Consider the following 20,838-nt stretch of genomic DNA (forward strand, 5'->3'; position numbering starts at 1 on the left):
GTGAATCAGCCCTTCTCTCGGGAAGAACATTATGGCAGGTCTCAGTTAGTATGCATGTCCTCACAGCCCTGCTTTCTAGCAGTAGCTGACCCATTCCACCCATTTTATAGTAGGATCTTAAAACTGATGTGATTTGACGTGGGGTTCAGGAACGAACAGTCAAGAAAGAATTCTTGAGACATTTTTGGTGCAAAAAAGGTGGTTTTATTAAAGCATGGGGACAAGACCAATGGGCAGAAAGAACTGTACTGGGAATGTGAGGAGTGGTGATTGGTTGTATACTTTTAAGTTGGGAGGGGTAAGGACAAAGGAAGTTTCCAAAAGGATTTTCATATGTTAAAGAAGACTTAACTGTTGCAGGATTTCTGTTACTCTAGTGCCTGTGGTCTGGGTCACTCCACTTAGAAGAATGAAGAAGTAGACCAAAGAGTGATGGCCAACAAAGCAAAATTTATTGAGCAATAGCACAAAGCTCTCAAAGAGGAAGAGGACCTGAGGGGGTTGCCCGTGGGGTTTCTAAGTTTAGGGGATTTTATGAGCTCTTTAGCAGAACTATCTTAAACAATGGGGGTGTGCTAAGTTGGGACAATCAGGGCTTTGGTTGTGTATCTGTCTACTTATCAGGTTAATGTCCATGTGCTGATGGTCTTTTGTTGGCTGACATCTGGGGGCTTAGGTCTTAAGTACCTCTTGCCTAGGATGGTGATGAATGCTTGTGGTGACTTGTTTTATCTTAGGACGTTTTGCAGAAGTCATTTCTGAAAGGCTTCAAAACAGAATGCTAGCATGGTCCTGTCTAAGCTGCAAAACAGGAGGTTAGTGCTGCTTTATTTTAGCTGTCCTGACTCCATCTTTTCTTGTTGGGGCCCTTGGCCCTAACTACTTCACTGTCTAACTAACTCCTAACATCACAGGATTCTGGAGGCCTGGCTATTGTCAAGCTAAGATTGCATTTTGCCACCAGCAAAGCATTACATTAAGACAGTTGGGAGTTCCTGGAGGACTGTCCTACTCTACCTGTCTCAAGTGTTTGTCAGTGGGCTACAAGTTATAAGGAGGTTTAATTTTATCTACATTTCCTTTTGCCTTTGTTCTCCATGTCAAAAACTACACCCTTTAAGAGTCCTCTGAAGCATCTGTCATCATGAGGATATAGAAAGTGGGGAACTTTATTCAACTAACATTTTCCAGGTACTAATCAAGTGCTGGACATGGAAATAGAAGCTAAGAAGACAATGATAAAGATAAACTAGTCTCTGGTGGCAAGGCATCATCAGCAAGACAGAGTAATTGGATAATTCACATTTTCAAAATCATGCTATAGGTACAATGAAAGCACAAAGAAGGGGCACCCTGCCCAGTTTGGGGGATTTGGGAACTCTAAGATTTCAAGGAGAAACCAGTCTGCAAAATAAAAGTGAGGGTCTGTAAGAGAGGTTGCTTGAAGAAGTCCAAATACTGTGCACAGGTATCTAGAATAAAGGGGTAACATGTCAAGTTTGTGCAACTAGAAGTAGTTCATTATAACAGAAACAAACATTAGCTGAAAGGGAAGTTCAAAAACAGCAAAAATACACTCCAGACACCTATATGACTAACACCTAAAACTGTAATTTGCAACTGGAAAGTGAAGGGCCAGCTGAAATTTCAGAATCATGCTTTATACCTTGTTTTTCAAAGAATTTAAGGAAGTAGAAATCAACTCTGTAATACAAACAAGATTAAGATACATGTTTTGTTTTTTCCAGTATTGGACCTCATTTTCCAGCAGAGTCTCTTCTGAACTCACTGATGGTTTTCTAAGGATGCAAAATTCCTTATTACCATCATCATCATCACCACCACCATAACTACAATCATCATGTTTGTTTTTTTTTTATCCTCTGAACAAGAATTGCATACTCCTTGTACGATTTCCAGAAACAAAAGTTTATACAAAATAAAATTAGTACTCCTCTCATCCCTAATCTCAGAAACCTAGCTTCCTGTAGAAGGAACCAACATTACTAGTTCCTCATGTTACTCCAGAGATTTTTTTAAGTGTATACATACAAGTATATGTGAGTTCCAATTTTTTGCATAAATAGTGCAGTATTTCTATTGGTTTGCTCCACACTTTTTCCACAGTTCAATATATCTAGTAAATTGTTCTGTGTCATTACAAATAGTGCTCTGTTTCTCAATCTTCTGGCTATATAATATTCCCTTGTGCAAGTGTGCTAGAACTTATACTACCACTCCCATATAGATGGATGTATAAGTAGTTCCAATCTTTAAAATTATAATCAATGGATATCTTATAAATATATAATTTTTCTGACTGTGTATGTATGAGAGACAGTGCATGTATGCCTTAAAATTAAACCTTCGGGCCAGAATGGACATTTATTAAAACTTAATAAATACTAGATACAATTTGCAGTAGATATTATACAATTTAATATAGTTAATTCCTACATGTGATGGGGTTCCCCTTTTAGATTACACAGTGTGTTCTGTTGTTATGTCTTTATGCTCAGTTGACACACTGTTCTAATGATTTCATTTCTAAAAATTTCATTGTACTTCTTCTGAATTGTCTTGGCTTTTTAATATTTTTGATCAGCTCCATTTAAATTTTATAATTAGCCTTTCTGAAATTTTAACTCAGAACACATAAAATTTATACATGAACTAAGAGAGAATTAATTTGTATATGCAACTGACCCATCTACTCAAGAAGACATTATGGATATCCATGTGTGTAATTACTCATGTGCAACTTTCAGAAGCATTTTTTGATAAATGTATTCTAATGTGTTTCTTTTCCAGGATATTAAAGATTTGACCTTCTCTTTGTCTTCAAATCCATTATTTTTATGTCCATTTAAATTAACTCTCCAGTCACATTTACTATATCTTTTGTTTGCCAGGCACTGATGCCTTATAGTAAGCACTTATATTTTTTTCTATTAAAATTTTGCTAAAAAACAGAAAGGGTGCATACATGTAAAAATAAGCCATTTCAAAAAGCTGGTAAGAAAACTTGTAAATATTACCTGAAATTATCCACAAGAGAAAAACTTGACAATTAGTGACCACAACTCTTGTATCAGCTCACAAATTTTAGACCAACATGAAGGCTGCGGAATATCTTCTTCACTGTCATCTGCCATTACCATTAGAGTGGGGTAGTTTTTAGCGCTTTTCCGATTATTAGCCATGTTTTTCATTTGGGCCTAAAATTGTGTGACATATTAATAAAAGGAAAATATTTAAAAACCCCAAACCTTCAGGAATAAGGTTTTATAGTAACAATTTATAAAATTAGTTGCATTTTCCTTTTTAAAGTATTCTCTCTTCTTAGATCATTTATATCAAGAATATCTCCTGCTTTAGGGTTGGGAAATGAGAAGAAGCAAAGAACAACCTTACTTATATTCATCCATCACTAGGGTTTTGCGAGGTGCTAAATAGGCATGAGGACAACTGTTGTAAGATACTCTGTTTAGCCAAAATTATGCTATTTGAGAGAGAGCCTTTGATCTGAATGGTACAAATGCTCACCCACATCTTAGAAAGAATGGTAACTTCTAAGCTGTATTAGAACTCTGATATAGACACTTGTAGATGGGAGAAGAGAGAACTCCTTTGCTATGTGCTGACTTGGGCAGGCCATCCTCACTTGGAGATAGCTGCAGGGTAGGAGCTGTCTCCCTCGTTTCTGAGTATGTACATATCTGATAGTTCTAGGTCAGCAAGGATTATCTTAGGGTCATTGGGTGAGTAGGTTGCCTGAAAACTGGCAGTAATCTTGGGAAAGTGAACCAATTGCTACTTCTATTACAGACACCCAGTTAGGACATCCACGTGCTAAACCCGGATGCTCTGTGAGATCCTCCCATTCAATATTGCTCTGTGAGATCCTCCAGGAATCCCTCAGAATAGCAGCATAAGTTCTGGGAAGGTTATTTATATTCTATAAATGCTTGGAACTACCAAGTTCTTACTGGACCCTCCAGAAACTCAATGTGAACACAACTCTAGTGCTTCGACGCAAGTCATTACAAAACAGGGCTTGTAGTGAATGAAATCCAGTACACAACAGTGGTGCTGCTCTCTGACTTTGCTCTAACTTTCAACGCGCCCTTCCTGCTGTTCTAGGGCTTTGTTCTGTAGTCCACGCCCAATCCCAGGCCAGGCTTACCTCAAGCCTCTCAATCCTCTTATTCTGCTCTTTCAGAAGGACTTCTCTTTCTCTCTTTATCTGCTCTTTCATTTGGATCATAGATTCCTTGAAACATTTTTCTAGAAGCTCTACCCTTTTCTGCAGCTGTTTACACCTTTCCTCAAGAAGCTGCTTTTCCTTCTCAGCTGCCTCTCTTTTGGCCTGCTCTTCTGCTCCAGGAAGATTTCATTCAGAGAGGAAGGATAACAAAGGTTAAGCATAAAAGCTGCAGCCCCCTGTCCCACAACACCCCATTTTCTCAGACATCAAACTGTCTTGAAAGATGCAATGAAAATGTCTGAATTTAACTAATGGCCACATCTCAAGGGCAGGTATGAGAACGTGGTAGGAAAGGTCCTGACCACCTGGCCGATGAACAACCACATCTTGCCTTGTATTTTCAGATTTAGCGTGTTGCATTCCACAGAAGGAGAGGAAACTCCTTGCTTCAGGAACATTTTCCTGGTGGGGCATTCAGATGGCATGGCAGGAACCTCCCACCCCATCATGTGCTGAGCCCTCCTCATACCTGCTAAGGCTTGTTGTACATCACGGAGAAGCTTATCTTTCTTTATACAGCTTTCTTCTAGTTCATTCTTTATCTGCAGCAAGTCCTGGGGATCACAAAGGAGAAAGATATATCAAGCAGGTCAAACCTGAACTTCCATTGAAATATTCTGAGAAAAAAACTGATGAACATTCCCTAGTTCCTTCTCCCACCTACGAATGAATATTTCAAGATCCTGGTCATCTCAGTATGCCTCTAGCTTCCTCTGCCAGTATTGCATACACCACTCATGCCAGGTTCCCCCAGTCAGAAGAATGTGCAGTTTTATAAAAACAACCTCAGGTGCTTTCATATTGTTCATGTGCAGTTTTTTTTTTTTTTTTTTTTTTCTGCTTGTGGCTTCTCCAGTAACCTCCCACCCTGGATAGTACAGACAAATCTTTCAAAATTTATGTCACACTCCTCTTCCAGGACGGTTTCCTAGACTACCTTCCCCATGTGAAAGAAATTATACATTTACATTTGTACATTTTTTGCCAACTATACTTTTTAAATACATGAAATTTATATTATGTGAATTACTGTTAAATTTGAATTACTACTATCTCAGAAAGAAATACCTCATTGAGACTATTGGTAAGTTTCTGAACTCCCTGAGCCTTCCTGGTGACATGCTGAGTTTCCATTATATAATCTCAATGGCTCCTTGCAGTTGTAGCATCCTGTGATTCTATCTACAAGGCATGTTAACAGTAATACAGCTAAAAGCAAAATAAAAATGAAGAACGATCTGGTAATGGAATCTTCTCAGAGAAACTTGGGTTGTTGTGAATGGTAGGGAGTGCCCAAAAAAAGCAGCAATCTCAAAATAACCTAAGCATGTTCCAACCAACAAGGAAACTGCCAACATTTAGTCAAGGAGGTCATCTGAGTGTCTGTACGGACTTTGCTTCAGATAATGTGTCTGAGTTTGGAGGAGAAGGAGATAAGATAGAGTAAGAGTGTCCTTTATAACTCTCTTAGAAGAATCAGAATCCTTCCACCATGAATGCTAGCTAATCTATGGCCACTCAGGTAGCTTCAAGGTAGAGTGAGTAACATGAAGGATCAAGTATAAAGACCAAGTACCATGTACCGCTGCTGTAATTCCTCATATTGGGAGGATTCCGCTGTGATGATTGCCTCACTGTCCAGATGTGGTAGTGCCAGGACCATTTTTGTGGGAATTTCACTCTGCAGAGTCACTATTTTCTCACAGTAGACAGGTGTATCACCACATTGTCTAGACAAGGAACCGTTCCACTGTTGGAGGCATCCGTAGAGGTCACCATCAGAATCCTCAGCCCTGAATGAGGCAAGAAATTTAGGGGATCAATGAGATTCAAAAATCAGAAAGTACAATTCTAAAATGAAACAATTTGAAACTTTCCATCAATCCCATCTCCACCTACTAAATTAGTGTTTTCCTTCCAATCACTGCAGTTAAAAATTTTAACTATCTTCCTTCAGTTAACATGCTCCGATATCTTTGAATATCTTTGATATCTTTCTCAACAAAGCATATTAAGAACACAATAGACAGCCATACAAGTCAATAACAAAAAAACCCCAAAACCAAAAAACAATTGATTACAAAATCAGTAGAACCAAACAGATATTTTTCTAAGAAGACATCTAGATGGCCAACAATATATGAAAAGATACTTAACATCCCTAATCATCAGGGAAACCAGGGATATCTTAAAACCACAAGGAGGGACACCTGGGTGGCTCAGAGGTTGAGCGCCTGCCCCTGGCTCAGAGCATGATCCGTGGTCTCAGGATCGAGTCCCACATCGGGCTCCCTGCCTGGAGCCTGCTTCTCCGTCTGCCTGCGTCTCTGCCTTTCTGTGTGTCTTTCATGAATAAATAAATAGAATTTTTTAAATAAATAAATAAATAAATAAATAAATAAATAAATACATACCACAATGAGATATCACCTCACACCTGTTAGGATGGCTATTATTAAGAAGACAGATAATTAGCAAGGATATGGAGATAAGAGAACCCTTGTACATGGATGGTAGGAAGGTACATTTTAAATTAGTTCAGCCACTGTGGAAAACAGTATGGAGTTTCTATAAAATCAAAAATAGAACTACCATATAATCCAACAATCCCACTTGGGTCTATTTATCCAGAAGAATTGAAATCAGGATCTCCAGGAGATATCTACCCTTTGATGTTATTGCAACATAACTGACATTAGCCAAGATATGGAAGCAACCTAAGTGATAGATGAATGGATAAAGAACTTGTGTACGTATATACAGTGGAATATTGTTCAGGCATGAGAAATAAGGAAATGCTGCTATTTGTGACAACATCTATGGACCTTGAGGGCATTATGCTAAGTGACATAAGTCAAATACTATATACTATCACTTATTTGTGAAATCTAAAAAGAAATTGAACTTATAAAAATAGTAGAATGGGGGTTAGGAGTTGGAAGAATTGAAGGTTTGTGGTTTATAAGGGTATAAGCTCGCAAGTAGTAAGTGAATAAGGCCTGGAGATCCTCAGGATAGTGATTATAGACAATACCAGATTTTAAACTTAAAAGCTTCTAAGAGACTAGATCTTTTTTTTTTTTTAAGATTTTATTTATTTATTCATGAGAGAGAGAGAGAGAGAGAGAGAGGCAGAGACACAGGCAGAGGGAGAAGCAGACTCCATGCAGGGAGCCCGACGTGGGACTCCATCATGAGTCTCTAGGATCAGGCCCTGGGCTGAAGGCGGAGCTAAACCACTGAGCCACCTGGGCTACCCCGCTAAGAGACTAGATCTTAACTGTTGCCAGCACTTACATACACATATACATAAATATGATAATTAAATAACATGTTAGCTTGTTAGCTAAGGCTAAGGTACTAATCACATTGCAATATATAAATATATCAAAGCAACTCATTTTATTCCTTAAAACTTATACAATGTCGTATCAATAAAAATAAAAATAGATAAGAAGTGAACAATTGAGGCAGGGTAAAGAAGATTATATCGAAAATAAAAAATTTTAATAAAATTAGATAAGAGGTGAACAACTGAGGCAGAGTAAATGAGATTATATTTATTCCTATTAAAATTCCACCTACTGGAGACCTGGGTAGCTCAGTTGGTAAAGCGTCTGACTCTTGGTTTTGGCTCAGGTCATGATTTCAGGGTCGTGGGATCGAGCCCCATGCTCTGCACTGGGCATGGAGCCTGTTTAAGATTCTCTCCCTCCCTCTCCTGCCCCTCTTCCATTTGTGCTCACTCTCTCTCCTTCTCTCTCTCAAAAAATAATAAATAAAATTCTGCCTACTTTAAGGAACAAATTGTCAGAAATTTAGTTTTCTCTGGAATATATTTATATTTATATTTATATATATAAGCTCTGAGAGGAGCATTTATTATACAGGATATCTCCTCAGATGCAGCGGAAACTTGCAAACCCAGAAGAGTCTCACAGTAAAATAAGATCACAAAGTCATTCTCTTGCCTCAGAGTTAACCAGAGGATGCATACATTAGTACTTCTGTACTTTTCCACGGCACAAAATGCAGAGTGGCCATTGCAGAGTGCTCCCTTCATTATTCTCCAAATCTCTGATGAAGCTAGGGATGAAATACCGGGTATCACCAGCCTACGATGTTTTGCTCTCATTGATATTTACAAGAACCGGCAAAGTAGGCTTATTATACTTACTTTGCAAATGAGATCAGTGGGGCTCAGAAAGTCTAGGTAAGGTATTTTTCCACGGCACGTACTGAATAGATTGTAGACCCACGTTTGGAAACCTGGAAAGTCTGTTTTACTGTTCTATATTTTGCACTCAGTTACCAGCAAGATAATTTTCCTCAAAAACACTGGTTACACATACTTCAGTATGATGATCAGTAACTTCTAGGGGATTTCTATTCATTCTCCTATCCCCAAAACACTCTCTCTAATGTATTATCATGACCCAATGGGCTCCTCTTATTTCTGTAGAGTCAGGTTGTCATCCTACAAACCACTCAGCAGTTTCCAGACCTGGCTCTCTCCTCACACAGCTAGTCCTTCACTAGGGGCTCCAGTTCACCTCAGGTTTATGAAAGATATCTTTTCATATTTTTATTCCTTGATATCCAGTCCCATTACTGTGGCTTTTTTTTTCCCACTTAGAAACATTGGTTGAATATCCATTACGTGCTACAAATTGTACTTGTGTGCTTGGATAAAAAGATAAATAAGCTGTGGCCTCTGCCCTCAAAGTCTTCTAAAATAACTGTATCGGTTAGGATTAGGATTAGCTGTGACAATTAGAAAAAAAGTCTCCTAAACAATGTACATTGATTTCTCTCTCATAAATTTTGGGGCTAGTAATCTAGAGATGGTGTGTGCTTTTGTTTCATAAGGATTGGGGCTTCAGAACCTTTTTATCATATGCTCAGTCATCTTAAGGGGTGGTCCATGGTGTGAGATGGTGTGCTGCCATATTTGTATTTTTTAAAAAGATTTTATGTATTTATTCATGAGAGATACACAGAGAGAGGCAGAGATGCAGGCAGAGGGAGAAGCGGGCTTCACGCTGGGGGTCCGATATGGGACTCAATCCCAGGACCCTGGGGTCACAACCTGAGCCACAGGCAGATGCTCAACCACTGAGCCACCCAGGGGCCCTTCATACTTGTATTCTAAGCATAGAACAGACAAAGGGAAGATAGGCCTCTCCTTTACTAATTCATCTTATCTACGTAAACCAGATTGCTTCATAGATTATTCATATTCCTGTACACAACCACAAGAGAGGCTGGAATTGCCATCATTATTCTGGGAAACTGTGTGTGTGGCAAGTAAGCAGGAGTCCTATTAGTATAAGAGAAAGGGGAGATAGATTAGAATGGAACAAGGGAAGAGTTAACAGTATTTCCCAATAACCATCTCAAACTAGGGAGAAAACAGACGGTACAAGGATTATACTCTACTGTTTATCACCATTATAATTATCTTCACTAAGGTCTAAGCTTGAAGAGAAAGGTGTCCTGTCTGTTCTGTTCTCTGTTCGGTCCCCATACTGGGCACATAGTAGATTTGTTAAACTGAAATAATCCTGAGAAAAGAGATATATGTGAGTGATAAGGGTTAATTGAATTATGTGTTGAAATGATTTAATTCAGCTTAAGAATACAAAAGAAGAAAGCCTGGCAGATCTTTCCGGGATGATAGTCCTGGGAGAGCAAGGGGTTTCAGAGGCGATGCAGACAGAGTGAGCCTCCAGAAGAAGGAAGAGGTTCGCTATGTTAAATACTCAGAGGATTCACTGCAAATACTAGTAGGATGGCCAGGAATGTCCTTACAGAACACAGACTTAGGAGAGTGTTGGAAACAGTAGCCAGGGGAGAGAAAGGAGCAGCCGTGGGGGAAGGAAGTGGGTCCAAAGAAAGTAGAAGGACATCTAGAGTATTTAGTATTAGATAAATGTGCTAGAGTATTTAGTGGTGAAGAGTCATGGCCTCTGTTACTTATTCCACCAAATAATAATCAGAATAAGAATGTAAACAGAAAAACTTCTATATCTGTTTAGAAAGAGAATGCAAATATCACAAAATATCACCACAGGGTGCATCTAAATGAATAGAAGGTAGGATTTCATTGTAGTCTTAAGCTTCCTCTATAATTCATATTTTTTTAAAACATAGATTTTTAGAATATGTAGATTTTAGAGCAAGAATATGTAAACAACATTAAGTGGAAATCACAAATACAAGGTTTTATATCTTCCCTATTTAGATTTATCTATTGCATTCCTATTCTCAGTTCCCCTTTTTATCTCAGAAATTAGGGCTTAAAGCCCGAACCTAAAGTGCATGCAAAAGAAAGTTTAGAACTGAACATACCTGCTCCATAGTTGCAGACCTGCTGGTCTGTTCAAGAATGAGCTTCCTGCAGCCTCTCAACTCACTCGTTTTCTGTTTTCTCCGCCCCCAGAAACTGAAAACAAATTGAGGAAGTTGAGAAATGAAATGGAGGAGGAAACTGTGATAGTAAAAGAACTTCATGGTGTGTTAAATATTTTGACAAGGCGTGTGGGAACAAAGCCACCAGAGCCTGAGAAGGTATAGAGGGCAGTTTGTGGATCCCAGTCACTCTGCAGTTAGACCTTAGTAAATATCGCCCTAACTAGCCTTCTTTATTTTGTCCCCAGCTTGTCTGTGCACAAGTGGACTGTTAGTAGAGTCCAAGGGCACAAGGTACCTGGCTTCAGGGGTCCCAAGCAGACTGGGTCTAGCCACTTGTCATTGACAAAACCCAAAGGCAGAGAGGTCAGCAGTGGTGAAACAGAAAGGGACTTATTTCAAGGAGGACACCACATAGGGTCTTGACTTAATCGGTTAAAAAGTACAGACTGAGGTCAAAATGTAGGCAGTTTGGGTATTTCCCCAAACTGGGTCCTCTTTTAGGACTATGATGTATGTAGGTGTGCATTCTGTTATACTTTTATATCTTGGAATTCATAGAACTTCTTGATTGATGTTTCTCATAAATCATGCATGTTTTGCATTATTATTTTTACATGTATTTTTTTCTAACATTTTCTGCCTTTCATCTACTGATGAGATGTCCACCCTGCCTATATTGGCACACCTGATGGTGCCTCACAGTCTCTGCGCTCTATGACTCCTAATTTTGTCTTCTTTTCTATTCTTCAAAATGGATTCTCTCTGTTGATTTATCTTCAGTTCACAGATCTTCCCTTTGCCAGTTAAAATCTGTTTTTGAGCCACTATACTGTATTCCAGTTCTACTATTCCACTGTGGAATTTGTTTTGTTCTTTCAGTAACTTCTTGTTATTGATATTTTCTATGTCATGAATCATTTTAACCCTCTTTGATTCTTAAACCATAGTTACCTTTAGTTCTTTAAGCATACTCATAATAGATGCTTTGATATATTTGCCTGTTAAATGAGATATTTTCTGCTCATGGCCCAAGAGATTGTTTCTATTAACTTATTTTCCTATGATTAGGCCAACTTTTCTGTTTCTTTGCATGCCTCCTAACTTGTTTTGAAAACAAGACATTACAAATAATATAATGTTGTAACTGTGGATTCCATCATCCCCTCAAGAGATTGTTGATGGTTTTATACTTTGTTTACTGACTTCCCTTGTACTAATTCTGTATTGTCTGATGCCCTTGCCATATGTGACTGCTTATGGCTCTGTTCGGTTATATATAAAAATATTTTTCAGTTAGTTTTTGAGATAGACTTCCAAAAAGTCACCTCTGAGGCAACAGAGCTTATTGATGAGCCAGTGCTAGGTTAGAATTTATACTTGGGGTGCCTCGGTGGCTCCAGTGGTTAGGCATCCGACTGGATCTCAGCTCAGGTCTTGATCTCAGGGTCCTGAGTTCAACACTACTTAAAAAAAAAAAAAAAGAAAAGAACTTATACGTAAACGTCTTGAGCCGACACCTGGTTTCAGAAAGCATTATTTCTGCAACCTGCAAGGCCTCACTCACGTTCAGCTAGGTGAATAAAGGAAAGTAAGTAAACAAAACCAAGGATGTGTGTTATGGGGCCACTCTGAGCCCCTGGGGCTCATTCCTACCAGGGTACTATAAGTGAAATTCAAGAGGTCTCAGAGAATGCCTCAAAGCACAGTGGATCTGGTGGAGGGAGAGTCATCAGTGTAATAGAGTTTGATAATATGGGGATTAGGCCACCTGCTCGTGAAACTCTGTTTTGTCCTGTAGCCACCCAAATAAACTTGAGATTTGGATGGTCTGACGGTATGTAGCTCATGTAGTATTTTTTAATGCTTTTTAAAATATATTCATTTATTTGAGAGAGCGTGTGTGAGTTGGGGGAGGGGCAAAAAGAGAAGGATCAAGAGAATCCTCAAGCAGACTCCCCCCTGAGCATGGAGTCTGACATGGGGTTCATTCCAGGATCCCGAGATCATGACCTAAGCTAGAATCGAATTGGATACCTAACTGACTGAGCCACCCAGGTGCCCCTCTCATTATAGTTTTGATTTTCATTTTCCTGATGGTCAGTGATGATGACCATCTTTTCATGTGTCTGTTGACCATCTTGATGTCTTTTTTGGAGAATTGTCTGTTCATGTCTTTTTAAATTGGAGTATTTTTTAATTGTATTATTTATTTTTGGGGTATTGAGTTGTATATGTTCTTTATATATTTTGGGACAGTGGTGTTAGGAAAATTTGTATTAGGCCTCTAGTCCTGTGCTGGATCCCCTGAAGTGCTGCCTGGGGTGGGGGCTGCATGCCAGGGTCCTGGGGCCTGGCTGGGCACAGCACACGATGGCTGGGCCCCCAGGCTGGGTGTGGTGTGGCAGCCTTGCAAGGCTGTGGCTGTGAATCTAGCATCCGGGCATGGCCCACAACAGTGGATGGGGGTGCATGGCTGGGTGTGGGGCTTAGTACTTGGGTGCTACATGTGAGAGCAGCTGAGCACCCAGTGGCCAGGGAGGGGCCGGGGGTGGGGCTGGTGGTTAGGTGGGGAGAGGGGGGCAGCCCTCAGCTCTAACAAAATTGGCCCTGAGCCCTGGGCCTAGACTACAGTTGCCACCACAGCCCCACCTCCGGCACCTGGCTCTCCGTTTATGCTGTGGGGAGGGGGAGGAAAATGTCATCTGCCAGTTTCCTGTTTTCTTGGAGAAGTCCCCCAGCACTCTCTGAAATCAGAACAGATCTGTTTTCCCTTTGCCCAGGGATTGTGTCCCTGGGTGGGACCTGGCTTTCAGTACCCCCACCCCCGCCCCAGACTCACCTGGTGCTGAGTTAGCTGACTTTTAAAGCACCAGGCTCCAAGCCCCACTGGTTTCACAAACTCCCAGGATACTGTCTCAGCTATCTTTGCCTATCAGTTTTGTGGAGAAAGACAAGCCTTCCAGTCCTCCAAAGCCCAAACCCTTTGACTCTGGTGGGCCCTCTCTCTCTCTCTCTCCTCCACCTTTTCTGTTTTCTTTTCTCTACCAACGACCTGCTTAAGGAGGAAATAAAATAGGCTGGTAAAGCAAGTTAGCAGTCATTTTTCACTATTTAGCTTTCTGCTGAGACTTACAACTTGGTAGTCTCCTCCTGTGTTACAGGAAGCACTTCAAAGTATTTTTATTTTTTATTTCTTTAAGATTTATTTATTTGACAGAAGGAGAGCACAAACAAGGGGAATGGCAGAGGGAGAGGGAGAAATAGACACCCTGCTGAGCAGGGAGCACAACACTGGGCTGATCCCAGGACCCAGAGATCATGTCCTGAGCTGTAGGCAGACACCCAACCAACTGAGCCACCTCGGCGCCCCCCTAAGTATTTTTATAAATGTACACATTTTCCTCTATGTCAAGAAGATGTTACAATAATAACCTTTGTTTTACACGCTGATTCTATTATCCCAGTAGTTAGTCTGCTGAGAGAGAGAAGGAGGCCATATGTAAATTGTGAGTTTCACAAATGGTGCGCAGACACCCTTGCTTTGGGAACACTGGGGCACGATATTCTACAGGTAGACAGAGACCTGGAGCTGAAACTGAAGAGACATTTTGAGGGCTCTGGAGCTTTGGTGACATTTTGTAACAAGTAGTAGCCACCCATTCCATCACATTTTTCTAAATCATGAAATGCAATGGGGGATCCCAGTGGAAGGAAGTGCCTAGAGAGAGTCTGCAAAGGCCCCTTGGGGACAGTAGTTCAGTTGTCCTTGAACACTTTTATGCAGTCTACTAAGACCAATTAAGTCACGTCACTTTTCTGCACAAAATCTTAAAAGCTTCTGATTGCAGCTAGAATAGTGGACTCTATCCATAGAAGGCCTGTAAGATCCTACAGAGGAGATTTAAAAATCATGTGCGTATTATTCCCTAATGGAAAAGCAAGTGATTTCCTAGAATTGAACCTGTTCTGAAAATAGCTCTTCATTGCTTTCAGTTTCAACCTTGGTTACAATTGTAGGAAGGACTGTGTAAGTGAACTTGAATGACCTCAGAGATGGTTTTTCTGGCTCAAAACCTTTATATGAGTTTATTTGAAACATATACTATCTAGTTCAAAGTGTTTAAGGGATTACAGTGGACAGGAAAGTCTGTGAGAAGTTGATAACAAGGGCAGAGTTTAGGTGCAGCTCCCGGGTAGCAGCAACAAACAGATGGCTTCCGTTGTGCCAGCTTTCTGTCTGACTCCTTGGAGTTTCCCCAGTGAAATAGTGACAAAGCAGCATGTTGTGTCTAAGTCTGTATATGGGCGTATGTAAGAGAAGTGCATGGATGAGGAAAGGGAGGGTGGAAAAAGTTCAGTTTGTTTTAGGAGGAGGGGCAGAAAAGGTATAGAACAAAGGTCTCTTGAATGAAAAAGCTCCAAGCTAACAAAAATAAAATTTCAAGGGGCACCTGGGTGGCTCAGTGATTGAGCATCTGCCTTGGTTCAGGTTGTGATCCCAAGGTCCCGGGATCGAGTCCCTCATCGGGCTTGCTGCAGGATGTGTCTCTGCCTCTCTCTCTGTGTTTCTCATGAATAAATAAATAAAATCTTTAAAAATAAATAAATAAAAATTGAAATGTTTGATTTTGGGAGAAAAGAAAACATACTATCAATTATACTTCAATAATAAACCTTGTTTAAAAACATAATGACTCATCAAATTTATAGGAAGAGAAAACAGAATGGTTCCCAGAGGTTTGGGGGAGGAGGAAATAGAAGTTTTTTAATGGATATAGTTTCAATGTTGCCAGATTTAAAAGTTCTGGAGATCTGTTACATGAGAATGTGTATAAGCTACTGAACTGTATAGTTAAAAATTAAAAAAAAAAAACAAAACAAGAAATAACAATGACTGGAAGTATATACAATTGGGAAGGAAAAAGTTTGTTTGTCAGGAGCAAGCACGTAGATAGCCTTCAGCGTTTTAAATCTTTGTACAAATAAGCTGGTCATTTCAGGAAGCTGTGGAATAATTTATTGTCAGGGCTGCTGATACAGCCAGGAATCCTCACTGGGCTATATCCAATTCATTCTCCATTCAGTCATCGCAGCAGTTTTTAAAAACTACCAATTAAGTCATGTCTCTTTTCCACACAAAATCTTAAAAGCTTCTGATTGCAGTTAGGATGGGGTTCAGTCTCCATAGCAGGCCTGGGAGATCCTCCAGTCTGGTTCCTGTCTGCCCACCTCAATGTGTGAGGACTATCTCTCCTTCACCACATGGGTCGTTTTTCAGGTACCAAATACAGAAGTCTCTTCCCCAGTAAGCAAATAGGCACAGTCTTCTGCCTGAAACTCACTTCTCTCATATCTCTCCTAGTTGCGCTCTTACAAATTCTGTGCTCTGTAGACTCTAGAGATTCTATTATCTGTTAAGATTTTATATTAACAGTTTGTAATATTGTCTGTATTTTCTCCTTTCCTTGGGGAAGGATCACTGACTGATTAATCTATATCAGGGCTCCTTTCCACATGTACTTTTGGTGCCCTGCAATATTATTCTACAGTGCTTGTCAGAAGTTCAAAGCCTCATTTGTTGGTATGACAATTTGGTTATGTTTTATTTCTAGATGAAAAACTGCTTGAACATAGACACCAAGGCTGTTTTGCTAAGTACAAACTCCTTGATCCCGCCTATACTGTGCAGGAAATGGTCTCTATATATTTATTGAAGGGCTAGATGCAATCGTGTTTAGAGGCGCCTGCTTTGGTGTTAGTAAGGACTATGATTGAGTTTGATGCATAGCCTCCTGGCTTTTTGATCTCAGGAGATAAACTATGGAAAATCCATCCCATAATGCTCATAAATGACTTCATGTATGTGAGCTTGTATTACTAACCTATTTGGTGTGACATTCTTGTCATCCTTCTCATTGTCATCATCATCATCATATCTTTGTAATCAATGAGTCATTAATCCAAAGATTAATCTTATCTTTATGAGATAAATATGTTGTACCAGAGGCAGTAAGTTTAGAGGCCTTCCTTAGATTTGTTATATAGTTCCAGTGAAATGGAAGTTTTGGATTTCATTCGGAGTTCAATTACTTAATATTATCCTAAGAAGGTAAAAAGGAGAATTACAAGAACCTTTGACATGTGGCAATATTTTGAACTAGACATTTTGAATGTCAAAGTATTAAAAATACTTCACATCAAAATATTTTAAAATTTGATAAAATTGGGTAACATTTTTACCCATTGATAAATCAACAAAAAAACAGAGACTGGGAGGATTTATGGCATGAGTTAGTGAGTTGGCTCGTGTTACCATTATCTTCTCCATCAAGACTCAGTAAATTAAACATAATTTGAAACAAAGAAGACCTCTTCCTTTTGTCAAGTGGCCCCTCCTTCTATGCTTTCATCCAGCCCTTATGGCTGCTTAGACCTTGGAATACCTATTATGAGACCAAGATGTGATTGAATAGAGATGGTTTTATTTATGCCAGCTCAGTAGTACCCAGTGGTGATGATTTTGCCCCAGTGGTGATCTTTGGCAAAGTCTGGAGTCATAATTGAATGTTGCAGCTGGATTGGTTAGCAGAACAGGTGCAACTGGCATCAGATAATTACAGGCCAGGGTTACTGCTAAACATCCTATAATCACAAGGCAGCTCTCACAATAAAAAGTTATCCAAAAAAAAAAAAAAAAAGTTATCCAGCCCCAAATCAAGAGTGCCAAGGCTGAGAAACATTTTGTAGTGCTTTAAAAGAATAAATAAACTCCTGCTGCACACAATAAGGATAACTGGTCACAGGGGCACCTAGGTGGCTCAGTCAGCTAAGCGTCTGACTTTTGATTTAGACTCAGGTTGTGATTTCAGGGACGTGAGATCAAGGCCCGCATTGTGTTCCACACTGGGCATGGGGCCTGCTTGAGATTCTCTCTCTGTCTCCCCTACCCTGCCCTGCTATACTCTCTCTCTCTCTCTTAAAAAAACAAGGGACGCCCCGGTGGCCCAGAGGTTGAGCATCTGCCTTTGGCTCGGGGCAGTATCCCGGGGTCCTGGGATCGAGTCCCACATCAGGCTTCCTGCATGGAGCCTGTTTCTCCCTCTGTCTATGTCTCTGCCTCTCTTTCTCTGTGTCTCTCATGAATAAATAAAATCTTTAAAAAATTTTAAAAAGAATAACTGTCACAAACATAATGTTGAGCAAAGAAGTCAGAAAAGAGTACATTAAGTTCTTTTATATGAAATTCAAAAACATTAAATTTTGCTTGGTGATAGAAGTCTAAGTTTTTAACATTGGGGAACCAGAATGAAGGAGGATTAACATAGACTACATTCCCAAATACATTTGATTCTGTTTTCAAGTGTATTCTATTGCTTTATTTCTAAATGCAGACCCCAGAGGCACACTCAGAATTTTATTTTTGTTAGATGTAAGCCTGTCCACATGGATCTAAAACTAAGGAGTTAGGCTAATAAAAGTTTAACTGCTAAACATCCTCATTCTTTCATGAATAAGATTTTATAATAACAATTTGTTATATTGTCTGTATTTTCCTTTTGAAAGGAGTTTCTCTCATTAGAACAAGAAGGATGCTTGCAAGAGGAAGCTTGGTTTAATCTAGAAAACAAGAAGGATACCACCCCTTTCCTGATATTCACCCATTATGAGGGTAAATACTTGGCTGTTATGTTAGGTCAGAGGACAATATCTGTAAGATGATTTAGCCAAAATGATGCTACTGGGAGAGAACTTGTAGTCTGAATTAATTCTCACATATGTTAAAAGAAAAATGAGAACTTCTAACCTGATATAGAAATCTGATAGAAACTCTTCCAGGTAGGAAAACATGAGAATTTTCCTTATGCTGTGTGGGTTCAGGCTAAGAACTGTGAACTCAAACTTACACATCACCATTCTAGCATATGTGTCCAAGGGATGTAGTTAGAAGTCAGCATATTTTAACTGTACTGAGAAGAGTCATACAGGCTTTTGCTTTGGGAGACACTGGGAGGCAGCTGTTCTGGTTTTGTCTAGTGTTTCCTAGAACTAGCTGAACGTTATGGTCGCTGAGCAGGAGCGTGGGTTGTTTAAAAATACCGCTACCTGGGGCACCCTTCCAGCTGATTGTTCTATAGTTTTTTGACAGTGTCCTGGGGGAATAATTGCTCCAGTCTGATTCAATTAAATTTAGGTAAGAACGATTTTTGAGGCCAGTTTTTGGGGTTCTGAGTGCAGGAGGGCTCTTAACTCTTTTTCTTTTTCTGGTTCTCTCTGATGAACTAACTGGCCTATGTTTCTTTTAACTAAGCTTGTTGCTTTTAATTAAGAGAAGTATATAATTTCTTAATTGATTACCACCCAGATTACCATTGGTTTTGTCCTTAGGCTTAGATTCCCCTACAGTTGGTTCCAAATAAAGTCAATTCCTCTAGGGGAGAGCTTCACAGTCTTTTTTATTATGACTTCCCTCCCTCTAGGCAAAATCTCTGAGCTGTAGTGGGGAGAAGTGGCCCACTTCCTTCTGAGTAACACCTTTACTTTAAAGCAGCATGCTGGGCTTCCTGTTTTCTCACATTGCTCTCCTGAAGTGGAACCTCTGCCCTATGAGTAAGCTATGCGGGTGTGATCAGGACTCCAGTATTCTCTGCCTGCTTCACTTGCCATAGGTCTTCCACCCAATGAATGGGGAACAGGGAGAGGAAGGGAGCCCCTCACTTTTTGACTGCACTCACCAGGAAATTAGCCTTTGCAATTTAGAGCTGCAGGTGATGAAAATGCTGGTATTCAGCCCCTCCCAGTGTGCTCTGTTGTCCCTTGACTGGAAGCTGAGGGTAGAGAGATCCTTGCTTTCTTGGCCATATCTACTGAAAGTGGAGATTCTATCCTGCTGAGCTGGGAGGGGTGTGGAGAGAGTGTGAGTAGTGGCTCATGTGCTATGGACCCTCACTGTTCTTTCCAAACTTAGTAAAAATTCTCAAATAATTATTTGCTCTATGTCCCTAGGGCAGTTTCCAGAGACTTTCAATAGCTGCTTTTTAAACCATTTGTGCCAGCATGATTGTTTTGCTGGGGAGTGGGTCTGTGAAACTCAGTGTCATTCCAGAAGTTGAATTCAACCATTTTGAAAAATAGGTTTAGTGTAGTAGTATCAAGGACAGAGAAAGATCTTTTCCTGTTTTACAGGAAATGACTTGACAGGCCTACAGCTGGAAACAAAGGTGATAAATGTTTGCCAGTCTTAGTTGAAGGAAGACCCAGCTCTTGCCACCAGTCACCTCCTTCCCATAAGCACAGCTGGGACCACTGCCCTGTATCCAACTCCCCTATCATTTTCCAGGAACCACAACAGTATCATCAAAGTACTGCCACCAAGTGTCCACGAAAAAGCAGTTACCTAAAAGATGTAGCTAGATGATGTTTTTCAGGAGTTGCTTTGCGACTTTTGTCCTTAGGGCCTATTTTTGTTCCAAAATATGATTTATCATTATGAAATCCATGTCTGTTCCTCAGTTCTTCACTCCTTGCTAGGCAGTGCTTGGAGACTAATGGACAGAAAGTAAAAGAAACTTCTAAGTCTCCCTTCTCCCTTTCCCAATTCTCACAAAACGAGAGAAATAAATATAAGATGCAGCATGTGTGTGCAAAAGAATACCGTGTCTTTTGGAAGTATTCAGCAAAATCACAAATATACTATATTTGTGATCACACAAAAATACTATATCTTGGCATGCTTTGACCCTTATCCTGGAAAGTGGAATATAGCAGTCATTCTGCTGCTTTAAAAGCCTGGATTAGAATGTCTTGGACAGGAGCTTTGGAGTAAGAAACAGAGTTTATAAACATGGCAATAGAAACTAATACTTTCCCTCTTACATCCATTCCCCAGTACTTCCTTCACAGCAAACAACTTCATGCCCTGTGAATGTCAAGCAAGCAAGAAATAGGCATTATGATATTTGCTCCAAATATATTGGCTTTTGTGTTTAATGACCTTGGTTAGCATTGCATTGGTCAAACTGAAGAATAAACATACGTTTCATGATGATAAATCATATTTTGGAATATGAAAACTCTCAATAACTTTTAAAGGATTAAAATCATACAGTATACATAAGAAAATTAGATTAAAAATTAACTTCATAAGAAATTCCCTGACA

At 39.8% G+C, this 20,838-nt stretch overlaps 1 protein-coding gene across 1 annotated transcript; it reads right to left on the reverse strand.

Moving 5' to 3' along the window:
- Window positions 1-430: 430 nt before the first annotated feature.
- On the reverse strand, window positions 431-8,353 carry LOC144318411 (uncharacterized). The gene is made up of 6 exons (XM_077905335.1): window positions 8,265-8,353; window positions 5,844-6,060; window positions 4,737-4,821; window positions 4,187-4,377; window positions 3,039-3,218; window positions 431-1,472 (listed from the first exon to the last, which is right to left on the reverse strand). Exons 1-5 carry the CDS (start codon window positions 8,309-8,311, stop codon window positions 3,045-3,047), a joined length of 714 nt encoding a protein of 237 aa, XP_077761461.1. The 5' UTR covers window positions 8,312-8,353; the 3' UTR covers window positions 431-1,472; window positions 3,039-3,044.
- Between the last annotated feature and the right edge of the window lie 12,485 nt (window positions 8,354-20,838).

The sequence above is a fragment of the Canis aureus genome, chromosome 8, assembly GCF_053574225.1.
Source record: "Canis aureus isolate CA01 chromosome 8, VMU_Caureus_v.1.0, whole genome shotgun sequence".
NCBI classification, from domain to species: domain Eukaryota; kingdom Metazoa; phylum Chordata; class Mammalia; order Carnivora; family Canidae; genus Canis; species Canis aureus.